General features: G+C 34.7%; 1 protein-coding gene across 2 annotated transcripts in view; it reads right to left on the bottom strand.

Annotated features, from left to right (window-relative positions):
• TTC27 (tetratricopeptide repeat domain 27) overlaps positions 1 to 22,133 on the bottom strand; it is a 206,607-nt gene that overhangs the window by 96,233 nt on the left and 88,241 nt on the right. For both annotated transcript variants that reach the window (XM_051976129.1, XM_051976130.1), the window contains exon 10: positions 21,907 to 22,020. In XM_051976129.1, coding sequence (XP_051832089.1) covers positions 21,907 to 22,020 — 114 coding nt within the window. The remainder of the gene's footprint in view (positions 1 to 21,906; positions 22,021 to 22,133) is intronic.

The following is a 22,133-nucleotide window of genomic DNA, read 5'->3' as shown; positions in this document are numbered from 1 at the left end:
AAACTGTTAATGACTACTCTGACCAATACCAAATACAGGTCCAAATCCATCTAACTGCACTATCATGTAGCCATGTAGCTATTCCACAAAAAAAAAAAAAAAAAAAAAAAAAAAAAAATGTGAAATATCTGATCAAATGCTTTAACACTAGAAGAACTGGAGCCAAGATGGTAGATTAGAGGTACTATCCAGCTGAATTCTTTCAATATTTTTCTCCAAATAACTTTAAAACAATGCTTCAAATCAAATTTTGGGTGGCAATCTCAATCATTTGTTGTGAGACGTTTTTCCAATCTAAGACAAGTTAGGAGAGGGACAGGAAAACCAGGGAAGGCTATGGACCTTGGAGGTAGCCATAACAGTAGTAGCAGCAGCACTTTGGGGAGCTCACAGCCTTGAGATCATAAGAAGATCAAAAAACTGGTCAGAAAGAGATTACTGGGAACTTTGAAGCTTTCAATGGGTGAGGACCAGGTGGAAATTGGCTCTACTGTCCATAAGTAGTCTTGAGTCATAATTTCTGAGCAAAGAGGAATATTGATGGTGATTAAAAGGAAGCAGGGGCCCTGATCACAGTTCCAAGGCCAAGAAGAATATTAGAGTTTCTGGTTGGTTGGAAACATGGGCTGCTCCTGAATAAAGACCAGACTGCAGACCAGAAAAGCAATGGCCATATCTCTCCCAGGATCATACCATCTTAGAAACCCTGAAAACTTATAGATCCTTAGGACTAGCTCTGAAAATAGCATGATGAAAAAACCTGAAATTTGGAACATGGATTTTCCATCCACAGAGGAACAGAACCCAACTTCAACATAAAATAAGGCTGTTTTTTTTCTGGTGTTTTTGCCTTTTGTTATGATTTTTCTCTCCCAACATAATTCATATGGAAATACATAAAAAATGAATATACATGTATAACCAAAAAAATTGCTTTTACATGTAACTGAGGAAAATAAAAATAATAAATTGCTTACAATTAAAAAAAAAAGTAAGTATTAGAAGTAAGGTCAGAAAAAATAAGCAAGTAACAACAAAAACAACAAATTTGACCATAAAAAGCTTCTCTGATGGCAGAGAAGACCAAAATATAAATTCAGAAGAAGACAAGAATGTTAAAAATAGCTACAAACAAATCCTCAAAGAAAAATGTTCAAGAAAAATGTTGACCAAGCCCAACAACAATCCTTGAAAGCTTTAAAGAAAGAGATAATATTGGAATAGAAAATTTGAAAAAAGAAATGACAATGATACAAAAAAGTATGAAAAAAGAACAGTTTAGTAAAAAAAAGATATTAAAAATATGGAACAGATGTAATGATAATAGAGGCACAAAAAGAAGAAAAGAACTCATTAAAAAACAGAATAAGGTAAATGGAAAAGGGATACAAAATCTCAATGAAGACAATAATTTCTTAAAACTTAGAATTGGGCAAGTGAAAGCTGAGACATCAACAAAAAATAAATAAACAATGTTGAAAGAATGAAAAAATAAAGAAAATGTGAACTCTCACTGGAAAAATAGATGACCTGGAAAACAGATCATGGAGAAATAATTCAAGGATAACTGAGCTACCTGAAAGACACAATCAAGCAAAGAGCTGAGACATCATATTTCAAGAAATTTTCAAGAACTGCCCTAATATCTAAGTTTCGATACTCCGAGATTCAGAAATGGAAAGAATTTGCTCATTACTTCCTAATAGAAATCTCAAAATGAAAACTCCCAAATATATTATAGTTAAATTCCAAAGCTCTCTAGTCAAAGAAAAAATATTTCAAGAAGTCAGAAAGAAATAATTAAAATATCATGAAGCCACTGTCAAAATCATACTAGATTCTGTTGAATCAAGTCGAGTGGTTAGAATATGATATTCTAGGAATCAAAGAAGCTAAGATTATAAGCAAAAATAATATGATCAATAAAACTGATTATAATTCTTCAAGGGAAAAAACAGATATTTAACAAAATAAAGGACTTTCAAGCATTTGTGATGAAAAGACTAGGTCTGAATAGAAAATTTGACATCCTAATAGAAAATGCAAGAGAACCATAAAAAGTAAAAATGTCAAGAGTGATTATATGGGACACAAAGTTAAACCATTTATAATCTTACATGAGGAAATGATACATATAATTTCTAAAAACTTTATAATTATCAGGGCAAATAAAGGGAACTTATATAGACAGAGGACATGGGTATGAGTCAATTATGTTTGATCTCAAAAAAAAAAAATCAAGTGATAAAAAGAATGCACTGGGTGTAATGCTGGAGAAACTAAGCAAGATAGAGATTAGAGAGTATTTAATAATTTATTAAATGGAGAGATATAGTGGGATCAAACGGATCCATGGTTTGACCCCAGGGCTGAATGAGACTATTGTCTCCAAGAATCCAGCAAACAATCAGAGCTCTCAATGACATATATACATGTGGCTCAGATGCAGAAGGTAGACTGAGGCAGGGGCGGAGTCAGGGTCCTGAGAGCGGAAACAGGACTCTTGACAGGGTGGGGTGAGCCACGGGAGATGGGGATGACCTAATCAGGGGGAGCCGGACATGGGAAAAGGCATCTTGATAAGACAGTATCTGATATTCTAATAACTTGGGATGGGGAGAGACATTCTGATGTTCTATCAAGTATTCTGATAAAGAGGAAGAGGAGATTTTGCAGAACTAAGAAGCAGGGAGGCAGGACTGAGTCAGGATAACTAGGGAAAATGAGTCAGGACAATAAAAGAGAACTGTGTCATGTTATGGGCCAGAACTTGAAACAAGGTACTAAGTGGAAAAGAGGAAAAGGAGAGAGAATGGAAAACATTTTCTCAAATAAAAAAGGCTTGCAATGAATAGTTTTAACAGTAGAGACAAAATGGGGGGAGAGGATAATGTTTTTACCTCACTCTCATTGGAATTGGTTCAAAGTAGGGGAAGAAATATGCACATGCTCGCATGCGCGCGCGTACACACACAAATACACACACACACACACACACACACACACACACACACGAAGTTAGATATAGAAATGTAACTTATCCAACAGGGAAATAGGAAGAAAAAGGAATTAATGGAAAAGGGAATGGATGACAACAGTAAGGGAGGATTAAGGAAGGAAAGATTAGGAGCAAAATAGACATTTGAGGAGGTACAGGATAAAAAGAGTCTGGAAAGTAGAAGAAACAGAATGGGAAGTAAATATACAATAATTATAACCATGAATGTGAATGGGATGAACTCAAACATAAAATTTCAGCAGACAGAAAAACAGATTAGAATTCGACAATTGCAAAAGACATTCTTAAAATAGAAAGACACACAAATAAAGTTAAAATAAAGGACTGGAGGAAAATATAACATTCTTTAAGTTAAAGTAAAAAAAAAAAAAGGCAGCCTAATTAAAAAGGATAACTTTTTTCATTAATTCCCTTTAAATTCTTGATCTTTTGTTCTTCCAGATAGATTTTGTTATTATTTTTTCTAGCTCTATAAAGTAAGAATATCTGGAATTTAAAAATACTTCAGAAAACCAAGCTGTATCAGTTGATACAGTGCATTTTTTATACCTGTATGTATATTTACACTTATATGCATTGTATATTGTACATATATACTTAAGAAAAGGAGAAACAAGGAGGAAAAGCATTTTGCAAAAAAAAAATTTTTGTAGCAAACCTTCACATGAAAATAAAATTTACTGTAGAGACTCAGTGGTGTGTTTGTTACTGTTTGCTTACATAAAAATATTTGACTTGATAGTGCAAAATTTAGACTCTTCTCCCAAAATTAATATTAATATCAAAAAACATTCCTTATAAGATAAATAATCCCAAATCAATGCCAATCAGAAATAGTAATGTAGTCTTTTAGCAACTAGTGAAGGCAAACTCCCTTACTCCAGAGGCAACCCATACCATTTTTGGATTAGCTCAACTTGTTAGGAAAATTTCCATAACAGCAACCTTAGAATTTTTACCTACAGAGGCTAGTTTTGCCCTCTGGAACCAACAAGAACAAGTTTCTTCTTCTTCTTTTTTTTTTTTCTTGAGACAGCTATCAAACTAGAAGACAGCTAGAAGATAACTATCAAAGACCCTTGTTCTCTGGGATAATTATCCCTAAATCCTTCAGTCATAATTCAATAAGAACTTTGACCAAGCTAAAGAATGCCACTTCATGCTATACACAAACTCACCAAAGAATAAACTCTGAACAAATCATGAATATTAGTTGAATGGGAAAACACTGGGTTGGTATATTTATACACAGTAGCATATGTATGTACGTACTAGTTTAACAGTATTTTGAAAAAGGAATGCAAACAGTTCTAGAAGTCTAAAATTGAACAATAGGAGAAGAGTGAAATGCAAGATCACAGGTGACCCCAGATACCAAGAACCAACATTTCAGCACCTAGTCAGGCTGAAGAAGGAACCCCAAAACTCTGAAAGTCTTTAAAGGAGAAAACCTCCTTCAACTCTGCCTCAGTGAGGGAACTCCACCCCAAGCACAAACAGTTTCATCTTTGTTATCTGGGTGAGGTCTGCTCAGTCCAGAAACCCATGGAATTCAATTCAAATTCTAGCCCTAGCTGAAACCCAGCAAGGAGCCAACCTGGGACTCCACCCACAAGTTCCCTTCAGCTTGTAGCCAAAACCTCCTATTATAAAAGAGCCAAACTAAAACCCTCTCTTTGCAGAGGTTCCAAACATGCCAGCTATGCCATGCTTGGCATCCCAAGGAGCATCTGTCCACTGGAATACTGTTTCCAGTGTCCTCTTTTCTTTATCCTCACCTATTTCCTTATTTCCAATCCCCATAATAAAGCTCTTTCATCAATGTAGATTTTCGGGTCTGTAAATTCTTTTACAGAGAACTGCTTGCACTGCTAGAAGGGAGTTCCCCAGAACTCCCAACCCTTGCACCGAATCCCAAGAGATGCAGGGGAGCCAAACCTACCCTGTACCCCGAACCTGCCACTAGACCTCATTTAACTCCCTGACCACCAGAAACCCTCATTTCATTTGGGTACCCCAAATCTAAACTGCATCAAGGCTATGTAAATGAATCATATGAAATGCCAATCTTTAAAGAAACATAATTGTAGATGACTCTAAGTGCAATGTTGAGTTATTATAAACAAGCAGCACAATTACTAAAGCTAGCACACACACTGAGAGCAAGAAAAAGGAGGTAGACAAGTAATAGGAACAGAGGATAAAACATAGATAACCCATGCATACAATAATATCTGGGAAATATTAAAATATTCCCAACAAGGCAAGGCTTCTATTTTGTAGCTTCAATCTGGAGGATTTACTGAAGGACATTAGCAAGAATAACAGGATTACTTTTTCTTCTGCATAACCAATTTTCAATAGCACTCCCTACAACTGCTCCAAACCTCACCATTTGAAGATCAAGTAATTGGAGTATACAGAAACTATTTCTCACCCTCAAGTTTAGAAATCTTAGATTAAAGGGCCAGAATCATTGAGAAACTGGTTCATCTCACATCAGATCATAAGTCTGAGTGTTTACCAGAACTAAAAGCCTAAAAATTCAAGGCAGTGTGAGGGCACCACCTACTGTAATAGCTAGCAGGGAAGAGTTATTTCAATGTCATAAAAACAATAAATCACCTTTATATGGTGCTTTAAGGTTTGAAGAATTAAAGAAAATTACTTTCAACCCCAGACTAAAAATTTCTACTTCAGTAAACATTTGTTGATAATTATGAATATGATATAGGATCATAGATTTGAAGCTGTAATGAATTCTGATACCCAATTCCTTCATTTTATAGATAAAATTGAGAACCAGAGAAATGAAGTGATTCATCAAGATCACACAGATCTAAAGTGTCAGAATCAGACTCGGAATCCAGGTCTTTTGACCCTTGAATTCTTTAAACTGAGATTCCATATCTCTATTTTTAAATGTCTAGTTCATTTTCATTTTTTAAAGTAGTACTTTATAGTCTAAAAGCAGCTTTAAATGAATAAAGCTTATGAAAATTAATTGGTTTTCATTCCCATCTTGCAGATGAGGAAACTAAAAAAATGGAGACGTTAAGTAGTTTAATGACCACAGCTATAGTAAGCAAAATAGATCCTAAATTCAACTCTTCTATAATTTTCCCATTATCTTAAGTTATTTCTCATAGTTGACATTTTCAACTTTTCAGGGATGAAAACCAAACATTAAAATATCTCTTTTTGAAACAAAACAGCAGCAGGATTTTGTTTTGTTTTTTTAAAGTTTAGAGTAGGCAACCATCAAATAAACATAAACTCAACTTTTATCGATGCCAAAAAGCAGAAATGACTTATAAAAGTATTTCAAATGAACAAAACTGTGCCTTTCATTTAAATGCCCTCTGATGTTATTTAATTAAAAAAAAAAAACCAAAAACTTAAATTTTCATATCCTCCCAAAGTCCTTTCCTTTTCTCTCGAGCTAGCACTTAATCTCTTATGCTGAAAAGTGCAAGACTGGAACAACCAGCATGTTTAATTAATAAGATACTCAAACTCCATAAATCTTAGTGAAGCTTAACAGCACTACCAATGCCTCCATTCCTCTGGGGTGTGCAGTCAATCCATTGGTGAAAATCATAATTCTCCTTTCAAATTCCTTGCTCTGAGGCACAGAAGGCTAATTAAAGTACATTTTCTCCTTCACATGTGCAGTTCTGAAAGAAAAAGAACATACTGTCGCCTGTATTAGAGGAAGCAAAGGAAAATGACACAATGGCTGAATAACTTTCCTGCTTATTCTTTTGGGTAAATAATTCAAATAATGTATATTTCAAGGACAAACCAAAGGGAATCAGATCAGTCTATACTGGCTTACATCCAATGTCAAGAAACAGACAAAAAATACCAAACAGGTTATAAGAGCAACATCTCCCAATCTAATACAGATTGAGAAAATGCCTAGTTTAGAAGCTTTTTTTAAAGGGAATGAGCTACTACTTTAGAGAAGCAACTCCTCAGCAACAAATCACTGCTACTCTTGCAGTACCTAAAATTACTGATATTCCATAAGCGAGCCTCTCCCCTTGCAGTTAGTGGAAATCACTAGAAAAACTATAAATTCTTTAGAATTTTGATAGCAGACTTCATTTATGTACCCATAATACATCTAAGGGCATAGAAAAGTTACCAGAATTTGACATCAATTGAGAGAACTTGCATCCAATCTAAGCTTTTGCTAGAAATCTCTTTGGAAATCTATGAATTCACAAAGCAAAAGAGAAATGCACAGGCTTGCTCACTTTGATCTGTGGGTTGAGAGACATGTTTCCCTTTTAAGTAGAAAATTCAGCATGTGTTCACAATTGTTCTCAAAAAACAATTGTTCCATTCTATCATTTTGTAATGGACTCAGGAAAGATACCTAATGAAACAGACAACTTTAGTCATCCACATACTCAACTCCAATAAGCAAAAGTATTTACTGAAGCATTTACTTAGCACAGACTAATCATTTAGCTAACTACTAGGGATACAAAGACACACAAAAAAAAATAAACAGTCCTGTCAGAAAAAAAACAAACCAAAAAAACCCAAACACACACACACATACACACAAATAAACCCTTATATTCTATTGGAAAAAAATCAGGCATACAAATAATCCACACGACATGAACAATCATTTCCAATAGTCAGGAGATGATGACAACAGTGATAGCCAAAAGACTATAATTTGAAATAGCAGTGGAGAGATGCATTGTTGGTGGAATTGTGAATACATCCAGCCATTCTGGAGAGTGACTTGGAACTATGCTCAAAAAGTTATCAAACTGTGCATAACCCTTTGATCCAGCAGTGTTACTACTGGGCTTATACCCCAAAGAGACCTTAAAGAAGGGTAAGGGATTTGTATGTGCAAGAATGTTTGTGGAAGCCCTGTTTGTAGTGGCAAGAAACTGGAAATTGAATGGATGCTCATCAACTGAAGAATGGCTGAATAAACTGTGGTATATGAATATTATAGAATATTATTGTTCTGTATGAATGATGAATACAGAGAGGCTTAGAGAGACACGAATTGATGTTGAGTGAAATAAGCAGGACCAGGAGATCATTATATACTTCAACAACAATACTATATGATGATCAATTCTGATGGCCTGGCCATCCTCAGCAATGAGATGAACTAAACCAGTTCCAATGGAGCAAAAATGAACTGAACCAGCTACACCCAGCGAAAGAACTCTGGGAGATGACTATGAACCACTACATAGCATTTCCACTCCTTCTGTTTTTGTCCACTTGCATTTTTGATTTGCTTCTCAGGTTATTTTTACCTTATTTCTAAGTCCAATTTTTCTTGTGCAGCAAAATAACTGTATGGCTATGTATACATATATTGTATTTAATATATACTTTAACATATTTAACATGTATTGCTATCTAGGGGAGGGGATGAGGGGAAGGAGGTGAAAAGTTGGAATAGAAGGTTTTGCAAGAGTCAATGCTGAAAAATTACCCATGCATATATCTTGTAAATAAAAAGCTATAATTAAAAAAAAATAGCAATGGAGATTCTATTTCAGAGGTTGGGTCTATGATAATAGGGATATTGCTTTATAGTCTGACTTCTAACCTCAGGATTCAGCTGAACTGCATTCCAAAGTAACTAGTTGATCTATTAATTAATAAATCTCCCACCAACAAAACACACACACACACACACACCACTCTTCCAAATTTCTCTATTTCTATAGAGAGAACCATCATATAGGCTTTATATCATCATCATCATCAAATCTTCGTAGTAACTGGCCTCACACATACAATTAACTGGCAAAGACTGTCATTTCTAATTCTACATCTCTTGAATATGCCCATTTCTCTTCATCCACACAATTACCATTCTAATTTACAATGTCATTACTTGTATCAAAAATTATCACAATAGCTTCTTAATTAGTTTCCCTGCCTTAAATATCTCTCCATTCCAATCTCTACACAGCAGCCAAATTGATTTCCCTAAAGGGTGGATCTGACCATATCATTCCCACATGCAATAAACTAAAAGCAAATAGATTTTCTTCTAGTTTAGCATTTAGCACCTACCTTTCTAGTCTTATTACACATTATTCTCAATCAGGTATTACAATCTAGCTAAAATAGCCTTCTTGCAGTTGCTCATATGAGTACTTATTTCCAGTCTTCATGCTTTTTTTTCACTGGATGTTCCCATGTCTGGAATATAGCTCCATCCTCAATTCTATCCTTAAAATTTCCTTTCCTTCAAGATTCAATTTTCAACTTTCTAATGAAGTCTGCCTGAATCTCTTCTCTGCTCCCTTGTTATCTAACTGCTTAGTAAATATTTAGAATTATAGATCTAGATCTTAAGTTAGAAGAAACATCAGAGGCATCTTTTCCATATCACTCCTGTTTTTCCATAGAGAACAAAAGTGAAGTTTCAAAAAATTAAATGACTTCATCAAAATCACATGAGTAGTCAACAGACTACTTGAACTCAGATCCTTTGAATTCAGAGTTAATACTTTTTCCACATATATCTAAGAAAGCATAAGTTCTTTGAGGTCTGACACTTTTTCACTTTGTTCTCAGTATCTAGCCACCTGACTGGCATATAGTTAAAAATTTATAAATGCTTAATGATTGATTGTCAGGTTGAAAGAATCATAGGTCCAAAAGGAGAAGAGGTGATATCTAAAGTCTGGAAGATATTTTAGTAGATATACTAATCAGATATCCTTAACGATTTAATTTAAATGTATTCATCTTTCTTTTTCTCAAATATTGTCATATAAGAAGAGAACAGAAAATCCTAGAGATGGTTTTATAAAATAGAAAGACAGCAAAACAGTAGAAAATTATTTTATTAACTTAGTCTGTAACCCTAGGCCTTGTTTTTCTGGCCTGTAAAATATAGATTCTAGTGCTAAAATTTTCTAATTTTATAACTCAAGTACAAGAATTACTTAGGCACACTAAAAGTAATACATGATCTCTTCAGTATGGGAAATCTCTCTCTCTCTGACAGTGCTTATGATGACCCTTTTATCTTGAGAAAATCAAATGGATATTGCCTCCATGCTTCCATTTTTCTAATTGATTCTATTTTGTTTTTTGTTTTTTTTATTCTGTATCACTGCTGACATTTTGGGACATGTTTCATTTACTTCAGTGTTAAGTTTGGAAATTCCATTTTTCCATAAATTATTCATGATCTTGTAGTTAACTTTAAAAGTTCAGGTTTCCTGCTAATCTATTTTTGCCTCAAAGAAAATTAGTTATCCTTGAAGGATACAAAGTTTATTCAGAGAGTATGTTCTGTTACTTGGGCCACTAAGCTATCCTTGCAGGTAGACTCAATGAACATTTCTTAGGATGGAAGTAGGGGTTGTTGGGAGCCCCTCATTTCCTGTTTGTAGCCAATCATATTGTTCTCACACCAATGAGACTGCAAGATTCTTATCAATTATATTATTTTCCCCATCTATGATGCTATCTTCTATTTTGGAGAATACTCATTTTCTCTATAAAAATGATTTGCCCTGATTGAGAGACTTATGGCTTGCTAAGGAGCTAAGAGACCTCATTTATTGATAACTGTTAACTTTACCAATAAATTACATGTGCTCAAACTGGGACTCAGTTTGTCTTAATTTGAATCATGAAAATCTCCTTGTTACCCATGGATTTTTATTCATTTGTTCTATAAATATTCCATAAAGAATTTAATCAAGGTACCAGAGGTTGTCCCTTGGTTTCAGCATCATATGAATCCATTGATCATTAGATAAAAACTACAAATTAAGAGAAGTCATTTACAGATCCTGAACAATCTAAGAACTTTGTGTATTTCATAGGCTCTTTAACTACTCTACATTATCAATACAAAAGAGAAAGGGTCCCAAGACTTAGAGCTATTTTTGATTCATATCCATTTTGGAGATACTCATCATCAAAAAATTTAAAAATTGAAAAAAAATTGTCTAATCCTTCTGGTGAATCAGCTCCATATTTAGCTGGTCACCCTAGGGCTTTCCTGGAAACCTTTCTAGGTTGGAGGAAATTTTCAAAGCTTGTGCTAGATGGACATAGTCTTTGAGTATAGGCTTTCTCTGTAACACAAAGATTTCTATAGAGAACAAAAGAATTTATATGGAGAAAATAAAGAATGTTCCTTAAAAAAAATAGTATGGAAGAGTGTAGAAAACTCCAACCAGTCAACTGTGGACTATAATTATCACCTACATTAACTGCCATTTAGCCATTTCAGTTGTGTACAATTCTTCATGACTCCATTTGGGGAACTTTTTTGGCAAAGACACTGGAGTGGTTTGCCATTTCCTTCTCCTGATCACTTTACAGATGAGGAACTGAGGCAAACAGGGTTAAATGACTTGTCCAGTGTCACACAACTAGTAAATAGTTGTTTACTGAGCCCAGATTTGAACTGAGGAAGATGAGTCTTCTTGACTCCAAGCCCAGCATTCTATCAACTGCATTATGTAACATTCTACCTCCTAAACTATTTGTGACAATTGACTAGAAAAGTCATTCACTGATATGGAATACTACTGTTCTGTAAGAAATGACTAGCAGGATGATTTCAGAGAGGCTTGAAGAGACCTACATGAACCATCATACACAGCAACAACAAGGCAATACAACAATCAATTCTGATGGAAGTGACTCTCTTCAATAATGAGATGATTCAAACCAGTTGCACTTGTTCAGTGATGAAAAGAGCCATCTACACCCAGAGAGAGGATTGTGGGAACAGAGTGTAGAACACAACATAGCATTCTCACTCTCTCTATTATTATTTGCTTGCATTTTGTTTTCTTTCTCAGTTTTTCTTTCTTCTTGATCTAATTTTTCTTCTGCAGCAAGATAACTGTATAAATATGTATATATATATATATTGGATTAACATGTATTTCAACATATTTAACATGTATTGGACTACCTGCCAGCTAGGGGAGGGGGTGGGGGGAAGAGGGAAAAATTTGGAACAAAAGGTTTTGCAAGGGTCAATGTTAGAAAAATTACTCATGCATATATGCTTTGTAAATAAAAAGCTTTAATAAAAAAAATCATTCAAAAAAAGGATCAGGCCATGAAATTATTAGAAGTCATTACTGGTATTTTTCTTTCTTAAAAAAAAAAAGCTTCTGAGGCTGTTAACTTTGGATTATGCCCAACTGTTACATAAAATTCTAGCAGCACATAACTTAATAAATGAAAGATATGTAAAATCATATTCTTTACATTTTCTCAGACGTAAGTACAAGCCTTAATGTAGAGATTTCAATATTCTGGAATCAATCTCACACTGACATTTCTACCTGTAAGATCACTTTTTCTTAGCTAAATTGCATTTTTGTTATAGCAGGACGTTAGCCATTAACAACATCTAAAACCCTGTCCTGGAACAGGACTCCTTTCTAAGACGGGTTTTTTAGACCACACAGAAACCAGTCCTACAATGTTAATAACAATCCTGGTCAAAACCCTCCTACATCTACCTCTGCTTTCTGAGACATAAACCATGAACACACTATATCCTCTACTGGAAAGATGTAAAATATTAACACAATCAAAAAAGGATATGCCATGCTGGATGGGCTGTGGAAGATTTATGGAAGGACATTGACAAGTACTACAGAGGACACAAAGGAAAAAAGAAAGCTGTCATCCAAAACTCATAACTATTAAAAATCACAGAGAGATCAAAGGATTTGAACAAAATGACAAAAAAAAAAACCCTATATTTTCATTTCTTACTAAGATGGCATAAAAACAGAAAATCCTTGGCATTTCCTAAAACTATAGGTATAGGAAAATGCTCAATAAGAAAAAAAATGGGTGTGGGGAAAAATCCTTTCATAATTTGTACAGTTAACTAGTCATTTTTTTTCCCCATCACTCTTTAGGAGAAACAACATGATACATTACATAGAGAGCTAGTCTAAGAGCCACAACAGTCTAGATTAAAGTCCCACCTCATACATTTTAGCTGCATGACTCTGGACTCATTACTTATTCTCTAATTGCCTTCTGGTGCTTCTCCCTAACCTGTATACCAGTGTCAAACTAGTATAGTAGAGGGATTTTTGTTTGGTAGTATACATATATAGAGAGAGGGGGAGGGAGGAGGAGGGAGGGAGAAAATGAGAATACCAAAAAAATCATGGGTCCAATTAAAAAAAAAATTCACCAACAACTTTCTTCAGGAGGTACCTTGAACAACTACCACAAGGCTCAAGATGTGATGAAATTTTTAGTCACAAAATTTCAAGAGAGATGGAAAAGACACAAGGATCTTTATTGTACAATCACTACCTGAAACAGAATCCTTTCCACAACCCAGCATTCAGTCTTTATTTAAAGATCTTGAGTCAGGGAAAATTTAGGAATATCTCTAGAATCAGCACATTTTACATGTGAATAACTTTGGCTACTGTTAAATTTTTCCTTTCTCCAAGCTGAAATCTCCCTCTCTGCAACAACTCCTTCACCAATCAACAACAACTTGCTAACTGCCACATACAATACCTGATGAATACTAGGCACCAAATTAATGCTAGTTGATTGCTACAGAGGTTGGGGCAAAGTTGCAAAGAGTTTTACAACAGAGATAATAGGTAGACACTGGAATCTTAAAACTAAGTAAGTGTCATAAGGTCAGATCTGAGCTTAAGAATAATCACTTTGACAGCAATGTTTTCTTTTTCCCCCAACTACAAAAGGGGATAATGATGGCTCCAAGATTTAGTGATTTGCCCAGAGTAACCAGGACTTAAGCCAAAGATTTCTAACTCAAAGAGCAATGCTTTAGCCTCAGTAGCTTCTTACTCTATTTGCCCAAGGTTTTTACCAATGTCATAGATAATGTCCTACACATGTTCTAGTAAGAGAAGGAATCCAAATAGATGGCAAATTTGTTCAGATGATCTTATTTACAAATAATATTGTGCAGGATACAGTAAACCCTGGAATATTTTTAAGTCCTTCTTAATGAGATATTCAGTCAGAAATAAGGCATCTTCCGAACAGACTACTGAAGAAAAAGTATAAAGAGAAAGATTTTTTGTTAGATAGCCAAACACAGACTATGCAAAACACATATTACAAAAGGTATTTGGACATATTACTAATTCAGTTTTAGTCCATTTCACAAATAAGTGGAAAACATGGAAATATTAGATGAAAAATAAGTTGGGCCCAGAAATATAAAGGAAGAACACCCTCATTTCAGAAATTGCAATGTTTCCCATAATCACAAATGTTGAAACTCTTATTAATAGCCACCTAACTGATCTCCCTGCCTTAAATCTCTCTCCACTTCAATTCATCCTCTTCACAATAGCCAAAATGATTTTCCTAAAAGGTAAGGTCTGAGCATGTCCTTCACCTACTCAAACTCCATTGAGGGGATGTGAGAAAACTGGGACACTAATGTAATGTTGGTGAAATTGTGAATTAATACAAATGTTCTCAAGAGCAATTTGGAACTATACCCAAAGAGCTAAAATCTCTGCATAGCCTTTGACTCAGGAATATGACTACCCGGTCTACATCCTATAAAACATTTTTAAATGGGAAAAAAGATTTGTTTGTACAAAAAGATTTATAGCCACTCCTTTTTTGGTGGTAAAGAATTGGAGAATGAGGAGATGACCATCAATTGGGGAATGGCTGAACAAGGTGTTGTATATGACTCTAATGGAATACTATTGTGCTGCAAGAAATGACAAACAGAATGCCTTCAGAAAAACTTGAAAAAACTTACATGAACTATTGCAAAATGAAAAGAACAGAATTAGGAGAACACTGCACGTATTAAGACATGTACAATGGCTATTTTCTTTTCTTTTTTTTATATTTTATTTTGTTTTATTTAATAATAACTTTATATTGACAGAATCCATGCCAGGGTAATTTTTTTACAACATTATCCCTTGCACTCGTTTCTGTTCCGATTTTTCCCCCCCTTCCCTCCACCCCCTCCCCTAGATGGCAAGCAGTCCTATATATGTTGGATATGTTGCAGTATATCCTAGATACAATATATGTTTGCAGAACTGAACAATTCTCTTGTTGCACAGGGAGAACTGGATTCAGAAGGTAAAAATAACCCGGGAAAAAAAACAAAAATGCAGATAGTTCACATTCGTTTCCCAGTGTTCTTTCTTTGGGTGTAGCTGCTTCTGTCCATCATTTATCAATTGAAACTCAGGTCTCTTTGTCAAAGAAATCCACTTCCATCAGAATACATCCTCATACAATATCGTTGTCGAAGTGTATAATAATCTCCTGGTTCTGCTCATTTCACTTAGCATCAGTTCATGTAAGTCTCGCCAAGCCTCTCTGTATTCATCCTGCTGGTCATTTCTTACAGAACAATAATATTCCATAATATTCATATACCACAATTTACCCAGCCATTCTCCAATTGATGGGCATCCATTCATTTTCCAGTTTTTAGCCACTACAAACAGGGCTGCCACAAACATTTTAGCACATACAGGTCCCTTTCCCTTCTTTAGTATCTCTTTGGGATATAAGCCCAATAGAAACACTGCTGGATCAAAGGGTATGCACAATTTGATAACTTTTTGGGCATAATTCCAGATTGCTCTCCAGAATGGTTGGATTCGTTCACAACTCCACCAACAATGCATCAGTGTCCCAGTTTTCCCGCATCCCCTCCAACATTCATCATTATTTTTTCCTGTCATCTTAGCCAATCTGACAGGTGTGTAGTGGTATCTCAGAGTTGTCTTAATTTGCATTTCTCTGATCAATAATAATTTGGAACACTCTTTCATATGAGTGGTAATAGTTTCAATTTCATCATCTGAAAATTGTCTGTTCATATCCTTTGACCATACAATGGCTATTTTCAAGAATAAAATGCTCCAGGACAATTTCAAAGGACTCACGATAAAAAATGCTATCTACCACTAAAAAAAAAAAAAGTGATGAACTCTGAATGAAGATTGAAGCATGCAATTTTTCACTTTTATTATTTTCATGTTTTTGTTTTTGGTCTCTGTTTTCTTTCACAATGTGACTAATATGGAAATATATTTTGTATGATTGTACATGTAAACCTGTATCAACTTGCTTACCATCTCAGAGCAGGGAGGAGAAAAGGACAGAGGAAGGAAAAGAATTTGGAACTCAAAATTTCTAGAAATAAATGTTAAAAATTGTATTTTTTTGAGCAGTTGGAAAAATTATTTAAAAATTATCTCCCTTGGCTCTTAATTTACTCTAGGATCAAAAATGATTTTATCTTTATCTTATTCTTTTTTATTTACACATTGCATTATTTTTCAGGATAATTAGTATAGGTGTACATTTATAAATTATTAAGTTAGGGGCAGTTAGGTAGCGCAATGGACACCAGCCCTGAAATCAGGAGGACCTGAGTTCAAATTGGTCTCAGACACTTAACACTTCCTAACTGTGTGAACTTGGATAAGTCACTTAACCCCAATTGCTTCAGCAAAAAAATAAATAATTAAGTTAACATACAGATGGTGTACTTTTAAAAATTTACTGATAGTAATGAGAGATGAAAAAAGTTTGCCAAGTACTGACAAAGAAGATGTGTATGACCAAAAAAGTAAGTGAGACAATCACATTTTACATATGAAAAGATTAAAAAAAAAAAAAAGAATACTAAGCCTAAGTGTGGCCTTAGTACATAAGAATAGTAAAAACACCTGAGAAAACCCACCAATGCATGGGGTCAATTTTCTGTGATGAACTACTGATAGAAAGCTAAGATAGAAATGAAAGGATAACAACGCATCAATGGGTTTCAATGTATGCTCATGGAAAGAGCACATAAATGAAATCACAGAACTTTTCAAATTTTTGGGGTAAAGTTTTAAATGTGAAATGTATTTTTGTTTTGCTTTATACTTTAAATAAAAACTAAAGACTATATTTTTAGTTCAAAAATAGATCAAAAGGAGAAAATTGTAAAAACTAATTTATGCATACAATTCCAAGTTCCCTTGCCTTTATTCAGAAAAAGAAACACTTATCAGTTTTCCTGCTTCTTAAAATTGGCTCAAAAGAAAAATCTGCATTTTAGAAAGAATCAGTTTGTCTTCTAATAAATAAGTGGTCAGAGAAAAAATAAAACAAGAAAAGCTACTGTTGGAATACACAGGAGCTAGTCACCTAACAGTGGCTGCCGGAGAGCCAACCCAGACCTGCAGAATGGATCTCCTCATGTGAGAGGATGATAGAAGGAGACTGAGAGGTAGTGGTTGTTCTCTGACCACTCTGACTGAGAAGCTGTTGCATTGTCTGATCTTTCTCTTCTTCCCGCTGCCTACAATTTATCTCATTCCCAGTCCACAATAACTGTGTCAGCAAAGGCTGCCCTGCAACTCCTTCAGATGTTATTCACAGTTATGGAGGCTCTTAGAAAATTGACCTGACCCTTAAAAATTCCCCATTTAGATCAATTCTCCACAGCTGGGGATCACAGGTGTTGGGGAGTAGGAATGAAATAAATTAGAGGCAGAGGGAAGAGGAGAGAGGTCAGACACACAATAGCCTCTCAGTCAGAGAGGTCAGAGAAAAATCATTGCCTCTCAGTCTCCTTGTATCATCCTCTCACACGAGGAGATCCATTTTGCAGGTCTGAGTTGGATCTCCAGCAGCCACTGTCAGGTGGCTCCCATGTATTCCAACAAGCTACAATCAATAACACTTTTGAAATGCTTCAAATTACAATTAAGAGCCATGCAAATCAAAACCAAATTAAGCCAAAGTCTCATATGCTACAAATAGCAAAGGGAGTAGAAGAGAAAAATAGTCACTGTTGGAAATTTTTATGACTATGCTGCTGCGAATTGATATGACCTTTCTGGAAAACAATTACAAATTGTGAATGAAAAGTTTCTAAACTGCTAAAATACTCCTATACTCAAATACCCAAAGGTCACTGATAGTCACATTTAAACACACACATATAAATTCAAAGCAGCACCACTTGTAGCAGCAAAAAATTAAAAGCACTGATTATAGAATGATTTAATAAACTGTAGTATATAAATACAATAAAATATCAATGTATTTTAAGGAATGGTGGATGTAAAGAATTTTTTTAAAATATGAAAGGAAAAGAACAAGCACCGTACTGACTTTGCTGTATGCCTGTGAAACCTGGATAGTAAACCAGCATCACACCAAGTAAACCAGAAAACTGAATTGCCTTCATCTGAATCATCTTAGGAAGATTCTGAAGATTACCTGGCAAGATCAGGTACTGGACAATGAGATCTCTTCTTGAGCTGAACAGTCTGCACAGATGGGCAGGCCATATACCTTGAATGTCAAATTTATGTTAACCTAAAAGATTATTTTATGGAAAACTCATACTAGGTAAATGTTCACACGGAGGTCAAAATAAAAAAAGAGGTACAAGGTCAAGGTCTTTGTGAAGAATTTTAATATCAACCGTGACACATAGAAGACACGAGTACAGAACCACCAGCATAGTGCACCCACATCTAAGAAGATGCCGTGCTCTATGAGTAAAACAGGGTTGCAGCATCGCAGTTGACACAAAGGAAACATGAGATGCATACATTTAGAACCATCTCTATCCCAAATGTTGAGAAGGACTAATGGTGCAGAGCCATCCAAGCTTGTATTGGACTGATGAGCTAGTCAAAAATAGTGTACCCTGATCCCAGCATCATGACATCATTGGTCCTCTTCAAATAAGGAGAAACAACAATGTTCTAATCTCTTTACAAATGTTATCTCAACAACCATGGGAGGCAGATGCTGTTGTGTTCCCTATTTTACAAGCAAGGATATAGAAGTAAACAGAAGGGAAATGACTTGCCCATGGTCACATAGCTCCTAAGTGCTTGGGGCCTGACTTTCCAGTAACAGAGGCAGTGCTTTATCTTCTGTGACACTGGGTGCTTACTATACTAGGTAATAGAGACATAAAGACAAAAAATGAAGCAGCCCCTGCCCTCAAGAAGTCTACATTTTTCTGAATGGGAAATAATACGAATATAAACAATTCAAAATATAGACAAACTAAGTTAGATAGTACTGTAAGAAATGCAATATATAAATCAATGACCAAAATCCTGCCTCAGACAAGCCCAATGATTTCAGAGAAATGGTTAGTCACTACAGATAAGAACAATGAGGCTTCCTGGAAGAAGCATTAACTAGGTCTTTGATATAGTAAGGAAAGAGTGAGAGAAGGCATTCAGATAAAGCTAAAAACATGAAATAATGTATGATGTTAGCTCTAAACCTTTAGCTATGGGACTGAACAAATCACTTTAAATTCTCTGGCAAAACTCCTCATCTGTAAATGATTGGGCCACACAAAATAATTCCAAATGTCACTTTATTCTCTAAAACTATATAATTTGTCAACATTGTTTTAAAAAAAAGTGGAATAAAAGATTTCTAAGGTATTATCAGCACATATTACTCTATGTTGACCTCCCAATGATAAGAATGCCTGAAAGAAGGCAAAGAATTAAGAAATCACAGAATATCAGTGTTGGCTAAGACCTTCAAAATCATCTAGTCTAGAAGTTCTTAATCTGGGGATTATAAACTTGTTTCTTCACTGGTTCAATAACTTTATTTCAATATAACTGGTTTCTTGTGTAATCCTGTGTATTTTATTTTATGATTTAAAAACATTATTCAGAGGTGTCCATTGACTTCATCAGGGTGCCAAAGGGATCCATAAAGAGAAGAGGAATAAATATTTATATAGTGCCTACTATGTACCAGGCACTGTGCTAAGTGTTTTACAAATATGCTCTCATTTGATCCTCACAATAACCTTATGAGGTAAGTGCTGTTATTATCTTCGTTTTATAATTGAGGAACCTGAGGTAGAGGTTAAGTGAGTGAGGCTAAATTTGAACTCAGGTCTCTTCTTCATTCCAAACCCACGCTATCCATTAAGCCACCTATTTGTCCCTTTTTGTCAGTATAAGGAGCTTCCACTAAGGAAGTCCTTTTTTTGCTACTTTGAGAATTCCCAAAGCATTGAAAAGGTCCCAGGAACAAAGAGCCAGTAGTTATCAGAGGCAAGATGTGAAAGCCAGGTCTTCCCAACTCTTCACTACAAAATACTGCCCGCAACCTAAGAATCAAAACTGTCTAAACATGAAACAGGTTGCCTCAGAATGTGGTGGGATCTTCATTAATAGAAATGCAATAACCACTTGCCAGGATTACCAAGTAAAAACTATTCTTTGGGACCTTATAACTCCCATCCAGCTCTGAAAGTCCATGATTCTGAATCAAAAATTAATAACCTTGCCTCATGCACTGAACACTGATAATTCATAGCTTTTATACTAAAAAATGGCTTTACTTTGTAAAATGACTTTAAAGGAGCCTGAGTGCTTCAATTCTAAGACCCTTTACAATCCAGAATAGTGTTTTATTATTAGTTTAAAATTGGAGCAGAACTAAATTAATCTATAAATCAAACTTATGACTCACTCCAAGAAATCAACACACATATAAATACCATAAATTTAAAAACATCTGAATCAACACACGCTGGGGTTTAGATGGTAGCTCAAGGATTATATAATAAGCCTGATCAGGTCAGTTCTTAAGTTATTCCCTTGAGATAATTAGTTACATTTGGAAAGTGAATTTTTCAGGTAATTATAATTCCAGACATGGAGTAGTGCCACACTGATAAAACTATAAAGGACTGTTATTAGCCACCACCCCTAAACCACCCCCCCCAAAAAAAGCCACCCAATTCTTTAACTACCATAAGGCTTATAATTTGTTTCAGAGTTAATATCTGAAACCATGATGAGTCCCAAAGAGATTCTACCTCAAGTACATTTCAAATTAAAAATCACTAGTGATCACTCTATATAAAACTTTTTAACTTTTTAACGACTTGTGAGGTAAATACCATGGGTATCACTGACCCCTTAAAGATGAAGAAACTGACATTCATAGATGTTATGTGAATTATCCATGGCCACATAGCTTATCACTGTTAGCAAGGCAAAATATGGAACTCAGATTTTTCTAACTCCAAATAAATACAGCAGATCATCCATTATGCCAAGATGACTAGCAAAATATTTTCCATGAACCAGATGGTACAGCTTACCTCAATTCCTATAGTGAGTTGCAAAGTTCATGTGAAATTTTAAAAGAAAAGTTTTTAAAAACTTGATATTTATGAATGACATAAAACTAATGAAAAATATTTTAGTTGAAACTTAATTCTTTACTAGAATAGAACATACACAAGGATTGTAACAATCTCAACAGAAAGAACATATTAAAAGGAAAACCAAATGCTGGTAAAATGACAATGACCAAATCTAATCTGGAACATTGTATATAATGTTAAATCCAGTTGTAGTGGTAGTTTTGAATTGCTTTATCCCTCACTACCATCTTTGTTTTTTTCTTTGTTAAAACGCATAACCCTTGACAGGGTAAGGGAAAAGATATATTTCATCATAAAGGTGATGTAAAAGCTAAATATAAGAATAAAGACACAAAATTTAAAAAAAGCTTTAAAGTTTGAATAAAATATAAGAAAAAGCAAACAATTTAAAAATCTGTTTAATAAAAAATCTATTCAGATGACAGTGAAGAGGAATTGTTTTTAAACAGTCACTTTAAATTCTAGAAAGTAAAAAAAAAAAACTAAGAGATGGAACATTAACATTTTTCTTTGAAATCAAACTAAATAAGAAATGTACATAAACAATGATACTGATAAAAATCAGTATTTAAAGAAGGGTTATATGATTAACATAAATACTAAATAAAGGGATGAGGATAATGAAGAGAAAAGAAGAGAATATGAGAAGTATACAAAGTCATAGCATCCCTACCTGTGTCTGCATCATTGCCCGTTCCACTCGGCGAGTGCTCCCTTTCTCCAATTTTGTTCGGAGGATCAAAGCTGTTGTCTGAATGGCCCAAAACTTGGGTTGTGAAAGTAAACACTGGAAAAACAAAGCATAAAAGAGACATAGCATACGTTTTGTGATGAAAGTTGCACATCCTACTTTTGCATAGACCAAAATATCTTCCCTAACATTGCATTTCATTTTAAATA

The sequence above is a fragment of the Antechinus flavipes genome, chromosome 2 (genome assembly GCF_016432865.1).
Source record: "Antechinus flavipes isolate AdamAnt ecotype Samford, QLD, Australia chromosome 2, AdamAnt_v2, whole genome shotgun sequence".
Classification (NCBI taxonomy): Eukaryota; Metazoa; Chordata; class Mammalia; order Dasyuromorphia; family Dasyuridae; genus Antechinus; species Antechinus flavipes.
The sequence above is the reverse complement of the archived record's forward strand: the minus strand, read 5'-3'. Positions and strand labels throughout refer to the sequence as shown.